The sequence below is a fragment of the Silurus meridionalis genome, chromosome 8, assembly GCF_014805685.1.
Source record: "Silurus meridionalis isolate SWU-2019-XX chromosome 8, ASM1480568v1, whole genome shotgun sequence".
Lineage (NCBI taxonomy): Eukaryota > Metazoa > Chordata > Actinopteri > Siluriformes > Siluridae > Silurus > Silurus meridionalis.
The window spans coordinates 7324764-7345421 of NC_060891.1; the positions used below are offsets into that span (position 1 = coordinate 7324764).

The 20658-nt window shown below is 38.9% G+C and overlaps 1 protein-coding gene across 1 annotated transcript in view; it reads right to left on the reverse strand.

Annotated features, from left to right (window-relative positions):
• The window catches only part of LOC124389836 (ryanodine receptor 3-like), a 462748-nt gene that overhangs the window by 415873 nt on the left and 26217 nt on the right, over positions 1 to 20658 (reverse strand). The window contains exon 2 of the mRNA XM_046855362.1: positions 17456 to 17575. Within this exon, the coding sequence (XP_046711318.1) occupies positions 17456 to 17575 (120 nt within the window). The remainder of the gene's footprint in view (positions 1 to 17455; positions 17576 to 20658) is intronic.

The following is a 20658-nucleotide window of genomic DNA, read 5'->3' on the forward strand; positions in this document are numbered from 1 at the left end:
ATACTGAATAAGACATGGGTAAAAACATGTTAAGAACTCTTGCTGCCACATGCTGGACTAACTGCATAACTTGTACTTACTAGAACATTCAGACAAAAAAGCGTTACAACAGTCCAATCTATATGTAACAAAAGCATGAAAATTTTTTCTGCATCCTGTAATAACATTTCTTATTTTAGCAATATTTCTAAGATGAAGGTAATTTTATCGACATGAGTGTAGCGTCTGGCACAGTTCATTTAGATTTCATGTGCCAGGCATTCCTTTTAACCTATGACCTCTACATCTCAATCAAAAGGTGAAAGTTTTATTGGGGGTGGTGTATCCCACAGTGTCACACTTCCCCTCCGAAGACACGAAACAGGACCAAACCCTGAGTTCACAGGGACCCTCTAATCATAAAACAATCCAAACTCGAAACTCGATCCAGCATGGCTGCTTGTGACACACAAACACACACACATACAACACCTCAAAAGCCAGATAACCCCCTGGCCTCTCTGGTTGACTCCACAGGGACCCTTAAACAATCCACTCTCGAAACTTGGCTCCAATATGACTGTTTGTGACACACACACACACACATTTTATTCGATCATGAAATGTACCATACTGTCTTGATACACTTTGGATAAAACTTTAAGTTCTCCAAAGCGAATATAGCCTGGAAACCATGCCCACAAACACATGAACAAAGGGAGTTTTTCCCTCCAAAATTTCAGGCCATAGCATTGGCCATTCCCCTAAAGATGGGTGGGGTTCAGGACCTTTAAAACATCTTGAACTCAACTAATCAATGGTTCAGTCAAGAAAAGCAAGCTTGCTCACTCGGCTCGACTGGAAAGGCTCGGATCCCCGGGGCCCGAAGGCCCAGGGGCCCGATGGCCCGGAGAGTTAGACGCTTCGAACAGCCCAGCAACGACTCTTCGGGACGAGATCTTAAATCTCTTTTGAGATCTTCCAGCAAGCTTCATCTTCAAGAACACCAACTGCTCTGATCTTCAGGAGAAGCTGGAAGAACATCTGACTCCATCCTAACAACTCGTCCAAGATTCTTTTGACTACCGCATCCAGACTCTTGTGCAACAAGCCAATGCAAGTAACAGGTTTACCAACTAATTTAGATGCGTGTTAAGTTTGAACCCCTTAATATTAAGGCGAATTTAAAATTCTGTGACGATTTCTCAGTTAGGATGTGATTAATTTTGAAGTTTAAGCTTGCCATTCCTTTCCTTCCTTTCTCTCCTTTCTTCTTTTCCTTTCTCTTCCTCCTTTCCTAATTTTAACTTTTATTTTATTTTCATTATTGTTTTCTTTACTTCTTTTGTTTGTTTGTATAGTTAGCTTTATGCTGTGTTTGTCTCATTCATTAAACGCCATATTTTTCACAGGTGATTGTCTCTGAGAATCGCTCATAATTCAAGGTTCCTGCAACATTCGGTCTGAACTACATGCTCTTTTAATTTTTACGGTGTAAAATAAAGGAGGGTTACGTCTTTCTTGGCCGGGGAGAAACCCCTTTTTATAGAATTAATAAAGATTATACTGTCTGTTCGGCGGACGAACAGACCAAATAAGTGTAACGTTAATTCCATTACCGTCAATTTCAACATATAATGGAGAATATAAATTATAACTAATGGAGAATATAAATTCGCTACATATAATGGTGGAGAATGCAAGCAGACTGTGCTTCCAACTATATACTCAATTTATCTGTATTATAAGTTCGTCCCTCTTCTCCCCCAGTCGCTACATGAGTTTTAAAAGAAAGACTTTGGGAATGATTACACTTTGTCCATGCTCTGGTCTAATCACATGTCTAATCTGTCCAATGGAATCTGTCTGGTGGGGTGACTTCATGACCAGGAAGCTATAAAAAGCACATGGAGTGAAGCTGGCGCCAGGTTTTGTAAGAGAGAAGGAAGTGCTACACGGACGCCACCAGTGTGTCAGACACACAGTGTCTTGTTCCCTCAGGGAACTAGGGTTACATACATAACCTAGAGACGGGTCCTTTCAAGAACTCGATCTGCATTGCAACCCTGTTAACGAGAATCCAATACCACCAGACTGACCAGTTCCTGACTAGTGGTTAGTGGTTACCTGTTTGGGTATAACCTGGAGGCTAAAGGGCCGGTTTGTGGTGTGGGAAGGGTACATGTGTGAATGTGTGTGTGAAAGGAAGTCTCAGGGTGATGGCTATTCATGTGTGTGAAGAGCATGATCGGATGCAACCACTGTGCCGTTTAAATAGCTTCGGCCTGACGAGTGTAAGGATCCAGAAAATGATGATAAAAATGAAGTTGATGAAGTGATATTTGTCTCTAGATACTTCTGTTTTGATTAGCAAAATAGGTCTGCATGGTAGAGACAGGGGGTGCCCCAATAGGATGTTATTTTATTGATGTTCATTGTTGTATGTCGTTGTGTGAGGAGCAGGAGTGGAGGAGAGGAGTAGTAGAAGATAAAGTGAAGTAGATTTTTTAAATAAGAGATATGAGAAAATTGCTAATTAAAATTTGTCTAATGTAGTGAGTGAATTAGGTAAGTATATACATACACATAGCATTCATAAATATACATACAGAGTATATATATATATATATATATATATATATATATATATATATATATATATATATATGTGTGTATATATGTGTGTATATGCGTGTGAGATTGTGATGTCAGTTAAATAATCTGTTTGATCTGGGAATATATGCACATTAGATATACATTGGGATATATCGCACATTAGTTATGAACATATATTTAGAGTAACTAAAGAATAAGTATGATTATGTCAGATTTAGAGACAGAAACTAGAGGCATAAAAAACATTAAATAAATCAATATAATAATAAATCAAATAATAATAATAATAAAAATTAATATATAAGGATAGAAAAAGAGTGGAAATGTGGCCTGCGGTTTACTTACTTAAATAATTAAGATTGTAAGAATGACCAAATAGTGTAACAGCTGAAAGCCAGAGAATATGCATTTATATACATTGCTTGTCTAAAAATCAGAATATAAATAAAAATACAATGAATGTTTTTTAGTTCTAATATATTTATTTGATAAGCCCCTGTTACAATATTATTACATTATCATAAAAGAACATGCTTAAGCATGATCTGTTTAAGTGAACACAGGGAGTGCTGGGAAAAGAAAAAAAAAAGAAAGCCACACTGCATATGCCTGTATCCAGTTCTTACGGCCGTGTAAATTTTGTATATAGGAATAAATTTTCGTTAATAATATAATAATAATATTATATAATATAATAGGTCTGTCAGGAATCCACCTGCCACGCCCCCTTTGGTGGCTCTCTATGCCTCCGCTCTCCCTAGAGCTCCAGGTTTAACCACGCACACCTGGGGCTCATCATCAATCATGCCTCCACTCTCTCTGGAGCTCCAGGCTTAATCACGCTCACCTGGAGCTCATCATCACTCACCCGCTCCTACATAAACCACTCACTCCCCGTTCGTTATTGTATGTGTTGGACTTTACGTTATGTTTTCGCGTTCCGGTTTTTGCTTGTGTGTATCTCTCTCTCACACTTGTCATTAAAACCCAAGCGAGCTGCACTCCGGCTTCCGCCTTTGTTTCGCTCGCACCCTGACAAGGTCATTGATACCATATGCATGCTAAAAAAAAAAAATTAAAAAGCTGCATGCTAAACGGAAATATTCTGGTGGCAGAAAGTGAGAAATTTCAATATTTCATATATTTTAGTTTTTAAATATTATTAAATATTTAATATTTAATAGATTGGATAACGTGAAAATTAGTCTGAGAAAATTTGAATCCGGAGGCGACCTGAGCGGCGTAGAAGCCTCTTAATTGTACCATAAGGGGAGGTAGAGGCGATAAGCGGAGGGAAAACTCGTTTATTACTATCACTCCTGTACACTACGTATCTCTAAACCTAAAATTTTTTACTTTTTCTTCTTTGCTTATCTTAATTTTCGTCACAATCTTTGCTTTCTGGCTTTGCTTCGCCATATAGCAGCGGCGTCTCGAGCTCGTACCTCATATTTTTGCCCGCGTAACAAAGCAAAAAATGAGAGTGACTGCTCGTACCTCGAAAAAACATTAATGCACTCGTAGGTCAAGGTACCACTGTAGTTGTGAAAGGAAGGAGGAAGACAGTGAACAAAGACTTAATTGGTAGGATACTGTTTAGATACAAGCCGTTGTAACACGTTGAGTCTGGGTCAAGGGATAGCTCACTAAAACTCCAGTTGCAACAGAAATCATATAAGCACAGACAGGTTTCCAAAAATATGATTTTTCTTGGCAACAGCATTATGGATTAGTCAAAGAAACTTAGAAATGAGCATCAGAAAATAAAAAGGACATAATCCTCGGTCTCCACACACGCAGTAATACTGGAAGAATGTGTCAGGCTATTCCCAAAATACCGCTATGCTCCTAATAGAAGCGAAACATATTGCATTTAGTGTCTTTTGTTAAAGCCTGTGTAAAGTTCCTTAGTTTCAGTGTAGACACCTGCGGCGTATAGACAGGTGCGGCTTATTTACACTGGCAATCAAAATTAGAGAACAATTTATAAACAATTGAACAATTCTGAAATAATGTCATCTTCACTGTTCAACAGTTGAAAGAGTTTTTGTCCTGTCTATACCATGCTACCAGAACACCTTTTCCACAAATTAACTAAGGCATTTCAAAAAAACATTATTTTGCATTCTGTTCAGCGCTGAACTGGTGAGCAATTCCAGCTGCAGTGTGGAAACGATTGCCCATTGAGATCCTCGGCAGTATCCTGTCCTCTCTTGTATTTGTCTTCCGTGGACGACCAGCCTTCTTGGCGGATTTAAATGAGTTTGTGATGTTGTAAAGATTCAATATTCTTAAAATCACAGATTTGGAACGACCAACTTGTCTTGCTATGGCTGATAGGGTCATCCCTTTGGCCTTCATCTGGACAACCTGCTGCCAGAGGCTTTCAGTCACTTTAGAACGGCCCACCATCTTGCAGAGTCAGTGAAACTGGAAGTTAGGCTGCCAGTTAAACAGGGGTTGACAAATATTTAAGGAAATTAGCACCAGGTGCCAGATTAACACCAATAACTGGGAGGTATCTGAAAGTGTTCTCTAATTTTGATCAGTGTGTTTTCTGGAAAATAATGTTTTTTTTGGAAATGCCTTAGTTATTTTGAGGAAAAGGTGTTCTGGTAGCATGGTATAGACAGGACGAAAACTCCCTTAACTGTTCAGCAGTGAAGATGACTATTTCAGAATTGTTCAATTGTTTATAAATTGTTCTCTAATTTTGATGTTACCAGTGTATGTTAAAAATAAAAATCTTTGTCAAATTCAGTGTACCATTAAATTGTGAACAGTGGCTTATATATCGGTGTGCTTTATAGTCCGGAAATTACGGTAGTCAATTTTTAAGAAAAATCAGTAAATACATAAAAAAAAATTATTATAAGTATAGTATTATTGTTGCTCAGGACTGACAGCAATTGTGACAAAACTAGAGAGATTTAGTGGGTAAGTGGACCCAGACCACGCGAAGACCACGGTAGTAACTCTATCATGTTTATAGACTGAGGAGAGCACAACACAGTCAGTGAGAGTTATGAACTGTAGTCAGGAGAGTCCACCACGTAAGTATAATCCTTAAAAACAGGTATAATCCACAGAACGAGTATAATCAACGAAACAGAAATAATCCGCGGAACGGGAGTAATCCAAGCAGGAACCAGCAGGGAACGCTGGCGGTCAAGGATCCACGAGATCGGTTACATGGCGATCAAGAACCAACAGCAAGTGACTCTGAAACGGGCGTTTATAAAGGTGAGTCGGTAACGAGGGCCAGGTGTCTGTAATCAAAGCCGGGAGCGGCAGAGATAGAAAAAAGAAAAGAAAATGCAGGGGAAAGAGAGAGGGAAATAGAATAGAATACTAAAATAGAAGAAGATTTGCAAAACAGGAAACAGCTTCATCATTAAATGGTACATACGGAGCGGAATAAAGAAATTTATCCCATGTTAGTTGACCCAGATAGTTCAACTGAAGACATTATAAATCTAGAAAAATTTCTTAAGATGTTTTATAGAGGGGTATCAAGAAGACGCCAAGTCGATGTAGGCCGTAAAAGGTGAAGCCGTTTTTCGTTTCATTACGTTCCCATATATGGGGCAATAAATTCTTTTCTTTCCAATAAAAAAGAGCTATTGGTTTTGAGCGAGAAACTAAAAGTTCTCCATGTATAATCCTGCGTTTATTTTTTAGTCACCAATAGTTCCTTCATCGCGTAATCATATTTTGACAAGTGATTCGGCTTTGCGTCATGTGTAGGAAGCACAACCAATAAGGTGGCCACTTTTAGAACGATGAATCCAAAGATGAGATAGAGATATGCTGGACAGAGGACATGAATTCCTTTAAAAAGTGAACAAACAAGTATACCAGTATAAAAGACAAACTACATTTAAAGGAAGAAAAGTAAAAGGATGCACTTTCAGAAAAAAAGGTGGAAATTGGGAGAAGATCTCTTTCATGCATTCATTTGTGACAAGAATAAAACATGAAGAATCAACTAAAGCAAAATCAAAGAATGATGACGAATATGAAAAGAAAAGATAGAAAGAAAGAGAGAAGTCTACCACAATAGGACCTAATGACCCGAACCCAATACAACGATCCAGACTTTCAGTCCCCCCAGTGACCTAATGTGTTCCCAGGAACGGTAGGTGGGGGTGAAAATATGGATGAAACAGACATATTAAGCCTCTTCTGAGACAATGTTCTACAATCAACTATCAACAATTCCGTTCATTGACATAACAGGCCTGTGAGGCCGACTCCCCTGCACATGTGGAGGAAATCAGTAATGGATCACTATCTTGGAACTGGTTGACCCAGCACAAATCAGAAGAATGGCTGTACTGACTAAATATGACAATCCCAGGCCGTGGAAAAAGAGAATCCCCCGCCCAATCAAGGTGGATCCAGGAAGATAGTGAAGGAATACCCCAGTTCATTCTAAAACGGCAAGATGCCTGGAGAAGAGGAGATAGAAGCTCCAGGGGATGAAAACAGCTGTCAGCTGCATCTTTCTAATGGACACAAGAGTCACAATCTCCAGCATAAAACAGCAAGATTCAAAGCTTCCCTTCTCCCATAAGGCAATAAAAACACTAAGCTTCTCTCAAAAAAAAAAAAAAAACCACAAACTTGGCACAAAGATTCACAGTGGGCCTACAAGATCATGAGTCACACTTTTAGAACAGTTAGAACATCATGCTTGAATAGGAAGATGGACAGCTCACACTAGACTATCTGGATGGATACTGGCTGGAAATTAAGGAGAAAAGTGCGTCAGGATTGTGGGAAAACATTTAATAGTAAAAACTCATTTTTCACATATTTTTACTCAATACATAGAGTACGACATGTAGTGAAATGCTTTATATGACTGTCTGGCATGAGGAAATAGGATGGGGAGAAAAATAAAACAAAGAAAAATAAGGCAGATAAATAAAGAGTATAAACTATGTAAAATATAAAATATATAAAGATATATATATATATATATAGATATAGATATATATATATATAGATATATATATATATAGATATATATATATATATATATAGATATAGATATATATATATATATATATATATATATATATATATATATATATATGAGGAAAAAGTGTATATACAAGGTATGCTTATGACAGTAAACAGTAATCACATAAGGTGATTGATGTGATTGTCCTTAAAGTGACCGTGTGTGGTGTGGTATAAAGTGCACTGTGCTGTGTAAGTCCACAGTTAAAGTGACAGTCCAGAGATTATAGTGTCGTAGTGCAAAAAGAAAAATATTTGCAGAGAAGTGTGGCAATGGAGAGAGTGGACAAGTTTTAGATCCTAGGTGTTTCCTGGTTGAAACTCCGAATGGCCTCGGAAGAAGCTCCTCCTCAATCTCTCTGTGTTCGCTTTGGGGGCGGGGGGGCAACAACGTTGAACGCAACAAAGAAAAGAGTCCTTTGTTGGCATGGCCGAGGTCCTTCACAATCTTCATGGCTCTGGTCCGGCACCGTGTGCTGTAGATGTCCTGCAGGTTAGGGAACTCTGTGTGGATTGTACGTTCCGCTGACTGCACCACCCTCTGGAGGGCTCGCCTGTCCTGCATGGTGCTGTTCTCGAACCAGGAAGTGATGCTACCCGTCAGAACGCTCTCAATGGTGCAAGTGTAAAAAGTCTTCAGCACCTGAGAGGGTAGTTTAAAGTCTCTTAAGCATCTCAGATGGTACAGACGCTGCCGGGTCCTGCCGGGTCCAAGACAGGTCCTGTGTGATGTGAACACCTAGGTACCGGAAACTGTCCACTCTCTCCACTGTGGTCCTGTTGATATTTATTGGTTGGTATGACTGCTTCTGCTTTGTGCTGAAGTCCACTATCAACTGCTTAGTCTTGCTGACATTCAGGAGAAGTTTGTTCTCCTGGCACCATCTCTCCAGGTTTTCAACCTCCTGTAGGTTGGCCGTCTCGTCATTGTTGGAGATCAGGCCCACCACAACAGTGTCGTCAGCAAACTTGATGATGGTGGTAGAGTTGGAAGTGGCCACACACAGTACAGCAGGGGGCTCAGAACCCAACCCTGGGGAGCTCCAGTGCTGAGGGTGAGGGTGGAAGAGGTGTGTTTTCCAAATCCGTACGGCTTGTGGTCTGTCTGTCAGGAAGTTACAGATCCACTGGCACAGCAGCAGGCTAAGTCCCAGGACCTCCAACTTAGAGGTGAGTGTGGAGGGAATTATTGTGTTAAATGCTAAACTGTAGTCCACAAACAGCATTTGTATAATTCCCTTTTCTGTAGTCCAGGTGGCTCATCGTAGTGTGGAGGAGATGAGCAATGGCGTCCTCAGTAGAACGGTTCTGGCGGTACGTGAACTGTAAAGGATCCAGTGTGTCTGGTAGTAATGCAGTGATGAAGTCTCTGACCAGTCTCTCAAAGCACTTCATCACTACTGAGGTCAGGGCTACAGGGCGGTAGTCGTTGAGGCAGGCAGGCTGGGTTACTTCGGGACAGGAACAATGGTGGACTGTTTGAAGCATGAGGGGACAACAGACTGTTACAGTGAGATTGAATATCTCAGTAAACACCGGTGCTAGCTGGTGTGACCTCCCTCTGAACTGGAGCTTCCTGTATCAGCCTTTGTTTGTAAACAGGCATGAGGAAGATGGTGGCATGGTCCGATTTCCCTAACGGTGGACGTGGTTGTTCTTAAACGGTGCATAGCAGTGGTCCAGTGTCCTTTCGCCTCTGGTGGGGCTGGTGATGTGCTGCTGAAGGTTGAGGTTGGCACTGTTAAAATCTCCTACCACAATGAGCGCAGCATCCCACTGCTGTGTCTGGTGTAGCGTTAGTGTCTTGTGTAAGTCCCATACTGCAGTGTCTATGTTCGCTTGAGGTGGAATATAAACGGCACTGACTATGACCGAGCTGGATTCCCGAGGTAGATAGAAGGGCCAACATTTGATCAGTAGTTCGAGATTTGGTGTGCAGGAGCATGAAAGGGGAACGATGCTTGCACTGTCGCACCATTGTTTGTTCACCATCAGACACACTCCACCTCCTCTTAACTTCCCCGACTCCAGTGTTCTATCCATGTGGAAAACCGAGAAAAACTCGGCCAGCTGGATGGGGTGGTCCGGTACCACTGGTCTCAGCCATGTCTCGGTGAAGCAGAGAAGGTTGAAGTTCCGAATGTCCCTCTGGAACTTGACCCTTTCTATGAGGTTGTCGAGTGGTTGTCTGGCTAACAGGATACTAGGAAAGGGAGCATGCCCTTAGCCTGTTCCTAATGCCAGCTCGTTTCCCTCGCGGACGCCGGTACGGGTCGCATCCTTTGTTCTTCCTCAGGATCTCGCTCGGCCAGCATATCAGCAATAAGAGCCAGAAACAATTAGTAATAAATTCTGTTTGCATTTACATTTTCATTTACATATCGTGGACAATACACCTACTCTAGATTCTAGATTATCACAAAGATACAGTGGAACCTCAGGTTACGAATTTAATTCGTTCCGGTACTTTATTCGTAACCTGAAAAGTTCGTATCCCGATACAAATTTCCCCATAATAATGAACAGAAACTTCGGTAATTCGTTCTAGACAACCAAAAATATTACTTAAATAAAAATAAAGCCAATATTCACTAATATTATTTACTTTTAACATGTTATATTAAAATCATACCACATAAAAACATACAAAAGAGGAAAACATCTTTACCGGTACTTTCCTTTGAGAAGACTCGCTGCAGGAGGCGGCGTTCGTAGAAGGGGAGGAGGAGAGTTATTGTTTGGAAGGAGAATCTTATTATATTATATTATTATATATTATTATATATTATATTATAGAATATTAAAGACAGTGTTATTAACACGAACGCTGAGACAATTGTTGCATTAGAGGAAAATGAGAGCTGTTTCTTTAAGGCTACTATCAGTTGGTATTGAAGTCCAGAGTGAAATTCATTATGGGAATTGTACTTCGGAAAAGACTGTAACCCTGCTAATCTATCTTCATAAAAACAAGTAAAGTGGTTATGCATCGGCTAATGTTGTCCATCTCATCATTCCACGAGCATCAACTAACGAGTTGTTACGCTGCCACCGGGAAAAGTTCAAGCGGATAAGTAACACGATGCTCTCGCTAGGGACACAGGACGCTAACTGATGTGACGAGCTGCGTGGATAGAGCAAAAACAACCAACCTGCCTGCGATTTTTTGGTGAGCAACGTTCGTATCCCGATATATTGTTCGTAACCAGGGGCAAAAATTTTGATGAACTGCAATTCGTAACCTGAATTGTACGTATGCCTGGGCGTTCGTAACCCGAGGTTCCACTGTATAGTAAAAGCATATCATTATTCAAGCAAGTACTGGAGCGGGACTTTTTACAAATTTAAAAAATTACAAACTGATTGCTAATGTATTTTGACAATTAACTAATTTATTTTGTGTTAGAAACAATAACACAGAATAAGCATAATGTGGGTAAAAAGAAGCTACAATGAAATAAACTAAAACAGAATACCTAGGAAGAGTACTTGAGGGACAAGGCCATAAAATATTGTTAGCCCTTGTGAAAACTATTCGGAAAGCATCAAAACCATAAACTTTAAAACAAATGCTGTCATTCCTTGGCATAGGAGGTCAGTACGTGACTTTGCATAAAAACCACATGATAAAACCAACTGATCAATTCAATTCAAGTGTTACACTGACTATTTTTATACAGTAATGACGGATAGTATAGATAAATAAGATTATCCAACTTTGTCTCAAAAAGACATAGATTTGCTTTGGCTGTATTGATGCAGCAACCACAGGAATAGAAAAATCTAAGAAATTTTGAAAAGAACGAACGAATTTGGAGACGCAGAACCTTTTTAATGAATGCTTATGTTGTCGTTGAAATAAAGGAGCAGGTTATGCAGATATTAATTATGAAGTCAACTAAGATTTATTTAAAGCACACATATTCAATGCCTAAGAGATGCCAAGATGTCCGGCCAACAATATAAGACCTGGTATAGATAAAGAAATATATTAGCCATTTTGTCACACAAAATAAAGGGTTCCATGGTTACAAAAGGTAATACAATAGCAGATAAGTTGTACTAGAGTACCTTGAAACTGAAACATCAAGTGATGTAACACAATGTATAGAGCCTTGTATTCCCAGGTTTATGAGACTACACACAATAGTACTGAAGATGAGCGGAAACTAGAATCGTCTGACACGTAGTGTCTGAGACTTACGTGTGAGTACATAAAAGTGTTCAATAAGAAAGACTAGAAAGAAGCCACGTGCATTTAATATATAATATGATTTTTTTATTATTAATTGATTACTTTGATATGTAGAGTTTTGTTTTTGTTGTTAGCTCTCTTTCTCCCCTATCCCCATGTTGTCTTGTCTGTATGTTTGATAATGTTGTGTGCAGGTGCAGCATTAATGGTGCCTTTTCAGATGTGTAAGCTTCCCATGCCACACGTGCTCATGCAACCCCATACCATCAGAGATGCAGGCTTCTGAAATGAGCGCTGATAACAACTTGGGTTGTCCTTATCCTCTTTAGTTCGGATAACATGGCGACCCAGTTTTCCAAAAAATAACTTCAAATTTTGATTCATCTGACCACAGAACAGTTTTCCACTTTGCCGCAGTCCATTTTAAATGAGCCTTGGCCCAGAGAAAATGCCTGCGCTTCTGGATCATGTTTAGATATGGGTTCTTTTTTTACCTAAAGAGTTTTAGCTGGCAACGGCGAATGGCACGGTGGATTGTGTTTACCGACAATGTTTTCTGGAAGTATTCCTGAGCCCATGTTGTGATTTCCATTACAGTAGCATTCCTGTATGTGATGCAGTGCCGTCTAAGGGCCCGAAGATCACGGGCATCCAGTATGGTTTTCCGGCCCTGACCCTTAGATTGTTCCAGATTCTCTGAATCTTTTGATGATATTGTACACTGTAGATGATTATAACTTCAAACTCTGCAATTTTTCTCTGAGAAACTTCTTTCTTGCTCCGCTATTTTTCGCCGCAGTATTGGGGGAATTGTTGATCCTCTGCCCATCTTGACTTCTGAGAGACACTGCCACTCTAAGAAGCTCTTTTTATACCCAATTATGTTGCTGATTGACCTAATAAGTTGCAAATTGTTTTTTTTTTGCAAAAAATTTGTGGTGGCACTGAACTTTTTGTACCATTTTTTTATTACCTTTTGTTACCTATGCTAGAACTTTTCTTTGTAAACTATATGTTTTTGGTTTGTTTTATGTTTTGTAATACTGTTAACTGTCTATTGTTTTCATACCTATGGAAGGTACCTTAAGGTGACCTGGTGTTCAATTCAATTCGTTTTTATTTGTATAGCCCTTTTAACATTTAACATTGTCTCAAAGCAGCTTTACACAGATAATGTGGTGATTAAAAGTGAATATGTTCTTTATAAGTAAAGATCCTGGTACACCTATTTTCTGAGAATGAGACATGCTTTGCAGTAAAAGTTACATAAAAAGAAATATGGAGGAAGGGGGAGTATGTTGAGATTTTAGGAAGCAATTTGATTTGATAAAAGTAATTGGGAAAAAGAAAAGGGCAGGTTATATTTTATGCAACTTTTAAGTTGCAAAGGGGGGGAGTATGTTGAGAAATTTAGCTAGTTCTGTTTATAATATAATGATAAATATAAATATAATAATATATAATATAAAATAATAACAGCAATAATAGTAGAAAAGTCGGGTTTAATAGGGATGGTGAGTGCAGGTGCATCATGCACTGTGCAAAATTCAGTCAGAAGTCATGTATGGAGCTGCCTATGTGGTTAAACACCTTGGCTAAGCAGAGATATCAGAGAGACCGCATGACGTCTTGACTCATCTTGCATAAAGTTCACCCATGTAATTTAGCTTAGGTCAGCTTCAGCTATCAGTAGTAGAATCTAGTATTATATAATATAATTTAGCAATATGCTTCAGATAACATAACATTGCTTATATTAGTTTAAATCCAAGCTTAATACATATAACCGTTACTCAGCATTAATATAGTATAATACTCAGCTTCGCAAAGAACTCTGTGTATAAAGAGAGTTCAGACAAAATCAATAGTGATGCTTTAGAGTAAAGTTTATAATATATCAATTTTAGCATACCTTATATAATCAAAATGCTTGTAAATGTAATACATGTTATAAAGGCGAGTGAGCAGATACGGCTGATGGATTAGGTTAGGGATTAGAAAAACCGGCCGGTGGAAAATAGAGAGGCATATGTAGAAACTTAAAAAAAAAAAATCATATAAAAATGTAAAAAATGAGAAGAGTAATAGGTTAATATGGTACAATGTCCAAAACACACAGGAAGTAAGATGTTTTTATGAGAGCATGAGCTTAAGATGCAGGCAGGATAAAAGTAAGACAGGAAATGTTATATAAAGTAGTATTATGGCATAAGAAATATATTTTAAGTAGATTTTAAGAAAAACTAAGTAAAAGATGAAAGCTATAAAAAATAGGAAAAGCATTTGGAGAAAAGTGCTGGGGTGTTAAAACTAAGTTTCTATACCAAGTCTACACAAAACAAAACAAAGGATGATTTGCAGACATGGGGGAAAAAAACCCCAGATGATATTGCGGTGGATGATCTGTTGGATTATGTGCAAAAGTGCATGATCAGGGGATGTTTTTTTTTTTTTTTTTTGAAAGGGTCACTCGGACATGGGGTCTGAGTTACGACACTACCAGGTCTGCATACCATGTGTGACAGCAGTGAAGTGTGCAGTAGGAATGACAGACTGGTTTAAGGGAAGGTTGGACTGCATCAAGGATCGGCTCTGAGCCCTTTCCTGTTTGCAGTGGCGATGGACAGGTTGACAGACGAGGTCAGACAGGAGTCACTGTGAACTATTATGTTTGGAAATGATTTGTGATTTGTGGTGAGAGTAGGGAGCAGGTTGAGAAGAGCCTGGAGAGGTGAAGGTATGCGCTGGAGAGTAGGGAATAAAAGTTCAGGTACCTGGGGTCAACAGTGCAAAGTAATGGGGAGTGTGTTGGAGAAGTGAAGAAAAGAGTGCAGGCAGGGTGGAGTGGGTGGAGACGAGAGGCAGGAGTGATTTGTGATAGAAGGGTGTCTGCGAGAGTGAAAGGGAAAGTTTATAGGACTGTGGTGAGACCTGCTATGTTGTATAGTTTAGAGACAGTGGCATTGAGTAAAAGACAGGAGGTGGAGCTGAAGGTAGCAGAGCTAAAGATGTTGAGATATTCATTGGGAGTGACTACGATTGACAGGATTAGAATGAGTTTATTAGAGGGACAGCGCATGTTCAACATTTTGGAGACAAGGTGAGGGAGGCAAGATTGAGATGGTTTGGACATGTGCAGAGGAGGACACAGAGTATATCGGTGGGAAAATGCTGAGGATGAAGCCGCCAGGAAGGAGGAAAAGAGGAAGGCCATGGATGACCGGGGCTCGAACCGGGGTCTTTAGAGTGAGAGTCTAACTCTCTAGAGATATGCCACGGGTGGGATTCACATGCAGAGAGGGAACAAACGTGGAAGTGCAGATAGAATATTTATTGAAGAAAAACAGAGAGAAGACCAATATGCACGTATTTCGCAAGCCGACCGTGATCCTGGAAGTGGAAAGAGCCAGATAACCCTCTCGGAGCCGATACCCCAAGAGAAGAGAAGAAAGGCACAAAAACCTCAGGCAAACTAACAACACACAAAGATGACAAAAGGGGGGGACCTCTAATGGAAGAAGCTGAAAGAAGAAGATTTCATATTACAGGATTTCATATAAAGACATTGTGCTCATAAAGAATGTTAAATGGGATATTTTTCAGAGCACTAACTGAAAGGCCCCTCCTGGATAAAAATTTACATGAAAAGAAATACATATTTAATCTATTTTACTATCATGCCAAACGTTTCTGCTATTGAAAACAATTAACGTATTTTACATGTATGAAAACCATTCATAGAAAGGCTTTAATAAGCACCACATGGGGGGTAATGCTATATATATCTATGCTGTATGGAATTTCAATTGCAAAGATTGCTGAAGTCTTTACCTCTGGGAGCTTAGAGTTTTGTTCCAGAATGGCAAATGTAAACTTGCAGCATGAAAAAAAAAACCTCAGCCAGTGTAGTCATAAACCAAGATTAGCTAAAAATAAAATTAGAAAACTGTTAACAAATAAGACTTTATTTGAAAACTGCATTAAATTTGACAAACTTCATTGTTTTTAGTATAATTTTCCTTCTCATATTTTTTTCTTTTCACAAAGGTTTTGTTCAATACTTTTGGTCCAAATATAATTTCATAATTACATCTTTGGAGATTTCTATGAACTCACTGCTAACACTGCCAAGACAAGTGTTTTTTTTTGCCCATAAGCTGAATGTGCATTAAAACGCATTATAGAATTTTAGAGGTTACAAAAACTTTGCATACTTCCTAGATTATTAGCATCTGCTTATATATAGTGAATAGTGAACATAAATGGGAAATAAAAAAACAGTCAGTATCTGGCGTGACCACCATTTGCCTCGCGCATTTTGCCCTGAACAGTGAAAACCGGGATTCATCCATAAAAAGAACACCTCTCCAAAATGCCAGATGGCATCGAATGTGAGCATTTGCCCACTTAATTCGGTTACGATGGCGAACTGCAATCAGGCCGATTAGGATGACGAGCATGCAGATGAGCTTCCCTGAGACAGTTTCTGACAGTTTGAGCAGAAATTCTTTGGTTATGCAAAGCAATTGTTGCAGTAGCTGTCCAGGTGGCTGGTCTCAGACAATCTTGGAGGTGAAGATACTGGATGTGGAGGCTGGTGTGGTTACACATGGTCTGCGGTTATGAGGCCGGTTGAATTAAGTCAAATCTAATTTTATTTGTCACATACACATACATACAGAGTACGACATGCAGTGAAATGCTTTTTACATCTGTCTGGCATTCAAGCATAAAAGAAATGGAATTAAAGATAAAAAATAACACCAAAAAAAGGAAGGAGAGATAAAAAAAATATATATAAACTATATCAAATATATTAAAATATATGTGAAAATGTGTGTATGTACAGAGATGCATATTGTAGATATTGACAGAACAAATTAAAGTGATTAGTGTTATTGTCCTTAAAGTGTCCAGTGTGGTGTGGTGTGGTGGGTATAAAGTGGCACTGTGCTGTTCAAGTCCAAAGTTAAAGTGAAAGTCCAGAGTTAAAGTGTCATAGTGCAAAACAATTGTGGAGAAAATAAAAGTTTTGTGCTGTGTGATAAAACTGCATATTTTAGAGTGGCCTTTTATTGTGGCCAGCCTAAGGCACACCTGTGCAATATCCATGCTATCTAATTAGCATCTTGATACGCCACACCTGCGAGGTGGATGGATTATCTCAGCAAAGCAGAAGTGATGGACAAACACAGATTGACAGATTTTTGAACAATATTTGAGAGAAATAGGCCTTTTGTGTACATAGAAAAAGTCTTAGATCTTTGAGTTCAGCTCATGAAAAATGGGGGCAAAAACAAAAGTGTTGCGTTTATAATTTTGTTCAGTATATGCTGCACATAAGCCCCATAACAAAGACTATGTGTGTTCTTGGACAAACACACACACAAAATCACCACATTGTCTCTCAGGTTTCATAACCAAATGCTCACTCCTGCCAACACTCTTCCTGCCAACATTATTTTTTTGCTGGGTCTAATGGAATAGAAGCACCAGCGCACAGCATTACTGCAAAGGTTTGACATATATTTAGTTTGCAGTGCCAACCTTCATTTTTGAGAGTGTCTTCTTACTGTTCTTACTTGTGACTGTGCTTCCCTAGACAATATGTTGCCAAATTAGCTTCTCTGTGCATACCTTGGCCTCTGAGGTGAGTTCCAAGTAACATAGCCGATTGCCAAATCCCTCAGCAGACAGACAGAACTTGCGATTCTCCTTCTGAATGCCGGCAACGCACTGCAACACCACCTCATCATCCTGTTGGAAGAGTAAACACAAATTTGTAGATGAAAACTATTAGTAAACCCAGATTACTAGAATTCCTTTATGTAAAGGGACAAGCTTAAAGTGCAACTGGAAAGGTAGTAAACCAAATCATGTGCATGGCTTGATGTTTGCAGAGGAAAATCCAAATATTTTTTTTCAGAAGATTTATAAATCAACATTTCTCTACAGACCAAGGTAAATATTTAAATTCATTACAAAATCTGATGTTGGTAGCCAGTGTTGGGCAACGCATTACAATAGTGAGTTACTCCTCAAAAAAGTAACTAATTACGTTACTTAGTTACTTTTTATGGAAAGTAACGTTATATTACTTTTCCGTTACTTTTGCGTTACTTGTATCTCTTTCACGCCTTACAGGTGTAACAGGTGTAATATAGATAATTGCCTTGAAGAAATAAGTTATATTAGGGCAAAAGACGTGTGGGCTGCACACCGGTGATGTGGAGGGAGAACATACCTTTCGCTGTCATCTCATAAAACATTGTGCAATTCCGTAAATATGACCTCGTCCTCGTCCACATCATTCTCTGGTTCATCATCAGCTTGAAACATTCTAAACGCTTTTACAAAGTTCGTGCTATTATCAGTGACCGTGGCAGTTTATCTTTCCACAAAGAGCAAATGAGCTGTGAATTTGCTCTCTATCTCCGCTACGATGGCATCGTACATGTGTCTCCCACGGAAAACTTTTATTCTGAGCAGTCCATAGATCTGCAGTGGTGGAAAGCCGGCAAAAGTTTTCTATATTTCTGTCTCCATTTCCATATAGTCAACATTATACACACACACACACACACACACACACACACATCTATAGTGCTGTGCTTTGCATGCAGATGTTTTTTTTTTTTTTTTGAAGTGGTATTTTTTGCAGTTGACAAGAGCTTTTCACCAACACATAATCTACACTTAACCATTATTCCTTTCTTCTTTTCCTTAACTATTTCAAAATAATAATAATACTTCCATCACAGTAATGTAATGCTCTGGTTTGCCATCTCCGCTTCTGACCAGCTTCTGTTCCCGCGGCTCGCATGTATGAGTGCGCAATTCTACGTGACTACGTTCATTTTAATTCAGTATTTATTTTTTTTATGCAAAATAATTTAACTTAAAAGTAACTCGCATTACTTTCTAAAAAAAAGTAACTCAGATATTAATGTGTAAAATTATAAAGTAACGCGCTACTTTACTCGTTACTCCAGAAAAGTATTATTATTACGTAACGCACGTTACTTGTAACGCATTACAATAGTGAGTTACTCCTCAAAAAAGTAACTAATTACGTTACTTAGTTACTTTTTATGGAAAGTAACGCGTTATATTACTTTTCCGTTACTTGTATCTCTTTCACGCCTTACAGGTGTAACAGGTGTAATATAGATAATTGCCTTGAAGAAATAAGTTATATTAGGGCAAAAGACGTGTGGGCTGCACACCGGTGATGTGGAGGGAGAACATACCTTTCGCTGTCATCTCATAAAACATTGTGCAATTCCGTAAATATGACCTCGTCCTCGTCCACATCATTCTCTGCTTCATCATCAGCTTGAAACATTCTGAACGCTTTTACAAAGTTCGTGCTATTATCAGTGACCGTGGCAGTTTATCTTTCCACAAAGAGCAAATGAGCTGTGAATTTGCTCTCTATCTCCGCTACGATGGCATCGTACATGTGTCTCCCACGGAAAACTTTTATTCTGAGCAGTCCATAGATCTGCAGTGGTGGAAAGCCGGCAAAAGTTTTCTATATTTCTGTCTCCATTTCCATATAGTCAACATTATACACACACACACACACACATCTATAGTGCTGTGCTTTGCATGCAGATGTTTTTTTTTTTTTTTTGAAGTGGTATTTTTTGCAGTTGACAAGAGCTTTTCACCAACACATAATCTACACTTAACCATTATTCCTTTCTTCTTTTCCTTAACTATTTCAAAATAATAATAATACTTCCATCACAGTAATGTAATGCTCTGGTTTGCCATCTCCGCTTCTGACCAGCTTCTGTTCCCGCGGCTCGCACGTATGAGTGCGCAATTCTACGTGACTACATTCATTTTAATTCAGTATTTATTTTTTTATGCAAAATAATTTAACTTAAAAGTAACTCGCATTACTTTCTAAAAAAAGTAACTCAGATATTAATGTGTAAAATTATAAAGTAACGCGCTACTTTACTCGTTACTCCAGAAAAGTATTATTACGTAACGCACGTTACTTGTAACGCATTACCCCCAACACTGGTGGTAGCTGGTATCATTCTTTTATTTGCCCCTTTTCAGATTTTTTGTGTTACGTACTAGATTAGCAGCAAATACAAGCATGGAGTCATGAATCCGTTTCAATCATTTATCTGAAACCCATTTGAAATAAAATTACAGCTCGTTATATCACAGTCGTTTCTTTTTTTTTTATCTTAAACAAAAAGGTTCACATTCAAAACACCCCCAAAACATATTAACATTACCAGTAGCCTGCTGATACATCTCACTGTCCTTTAGACATGGCCATCTCGACTATCCTACCGCACATGCATGCACGTAGTGTCTCCGTCACTGTTTCAAAATGGTGACGGTGCAAAAAATCCTGGAAAACATCCAAAAAAAAGGTGTGGTATCCACTCCCGAGAAAGTCCACGAGATCTGTGCAAAGAAAGGGATCCAAAAAAGTGAGAAAACATATGGTCCAACCATGTCCCTCGTGAAAACAAAGTGCATCCGAACCTTGTCCGTAATCCCACCGAAGTCGCGCTACCAGAAAGTTCTCCTCCGCGAATTCACGCTCTATCGCGTGTGATCAAGAATGAACCAATCAAAAAGCATGCCGAGATGATCACTAGCCATTTGACCGTATCCGAACTCGTTGACCTGCTCATGAACTCTTTTCTATGTTTCTTTTTTTTTCTGCTCTCCATGCAAACAAAGCATAAGAGGATTAAACATTGATAACATCTTTACCACTGTATATTACTTATCCTTATGTTATTGCCATGTACTTAATCAGACAAATAGATGACCATATGACAAAATAAAATATAGAATCAAAT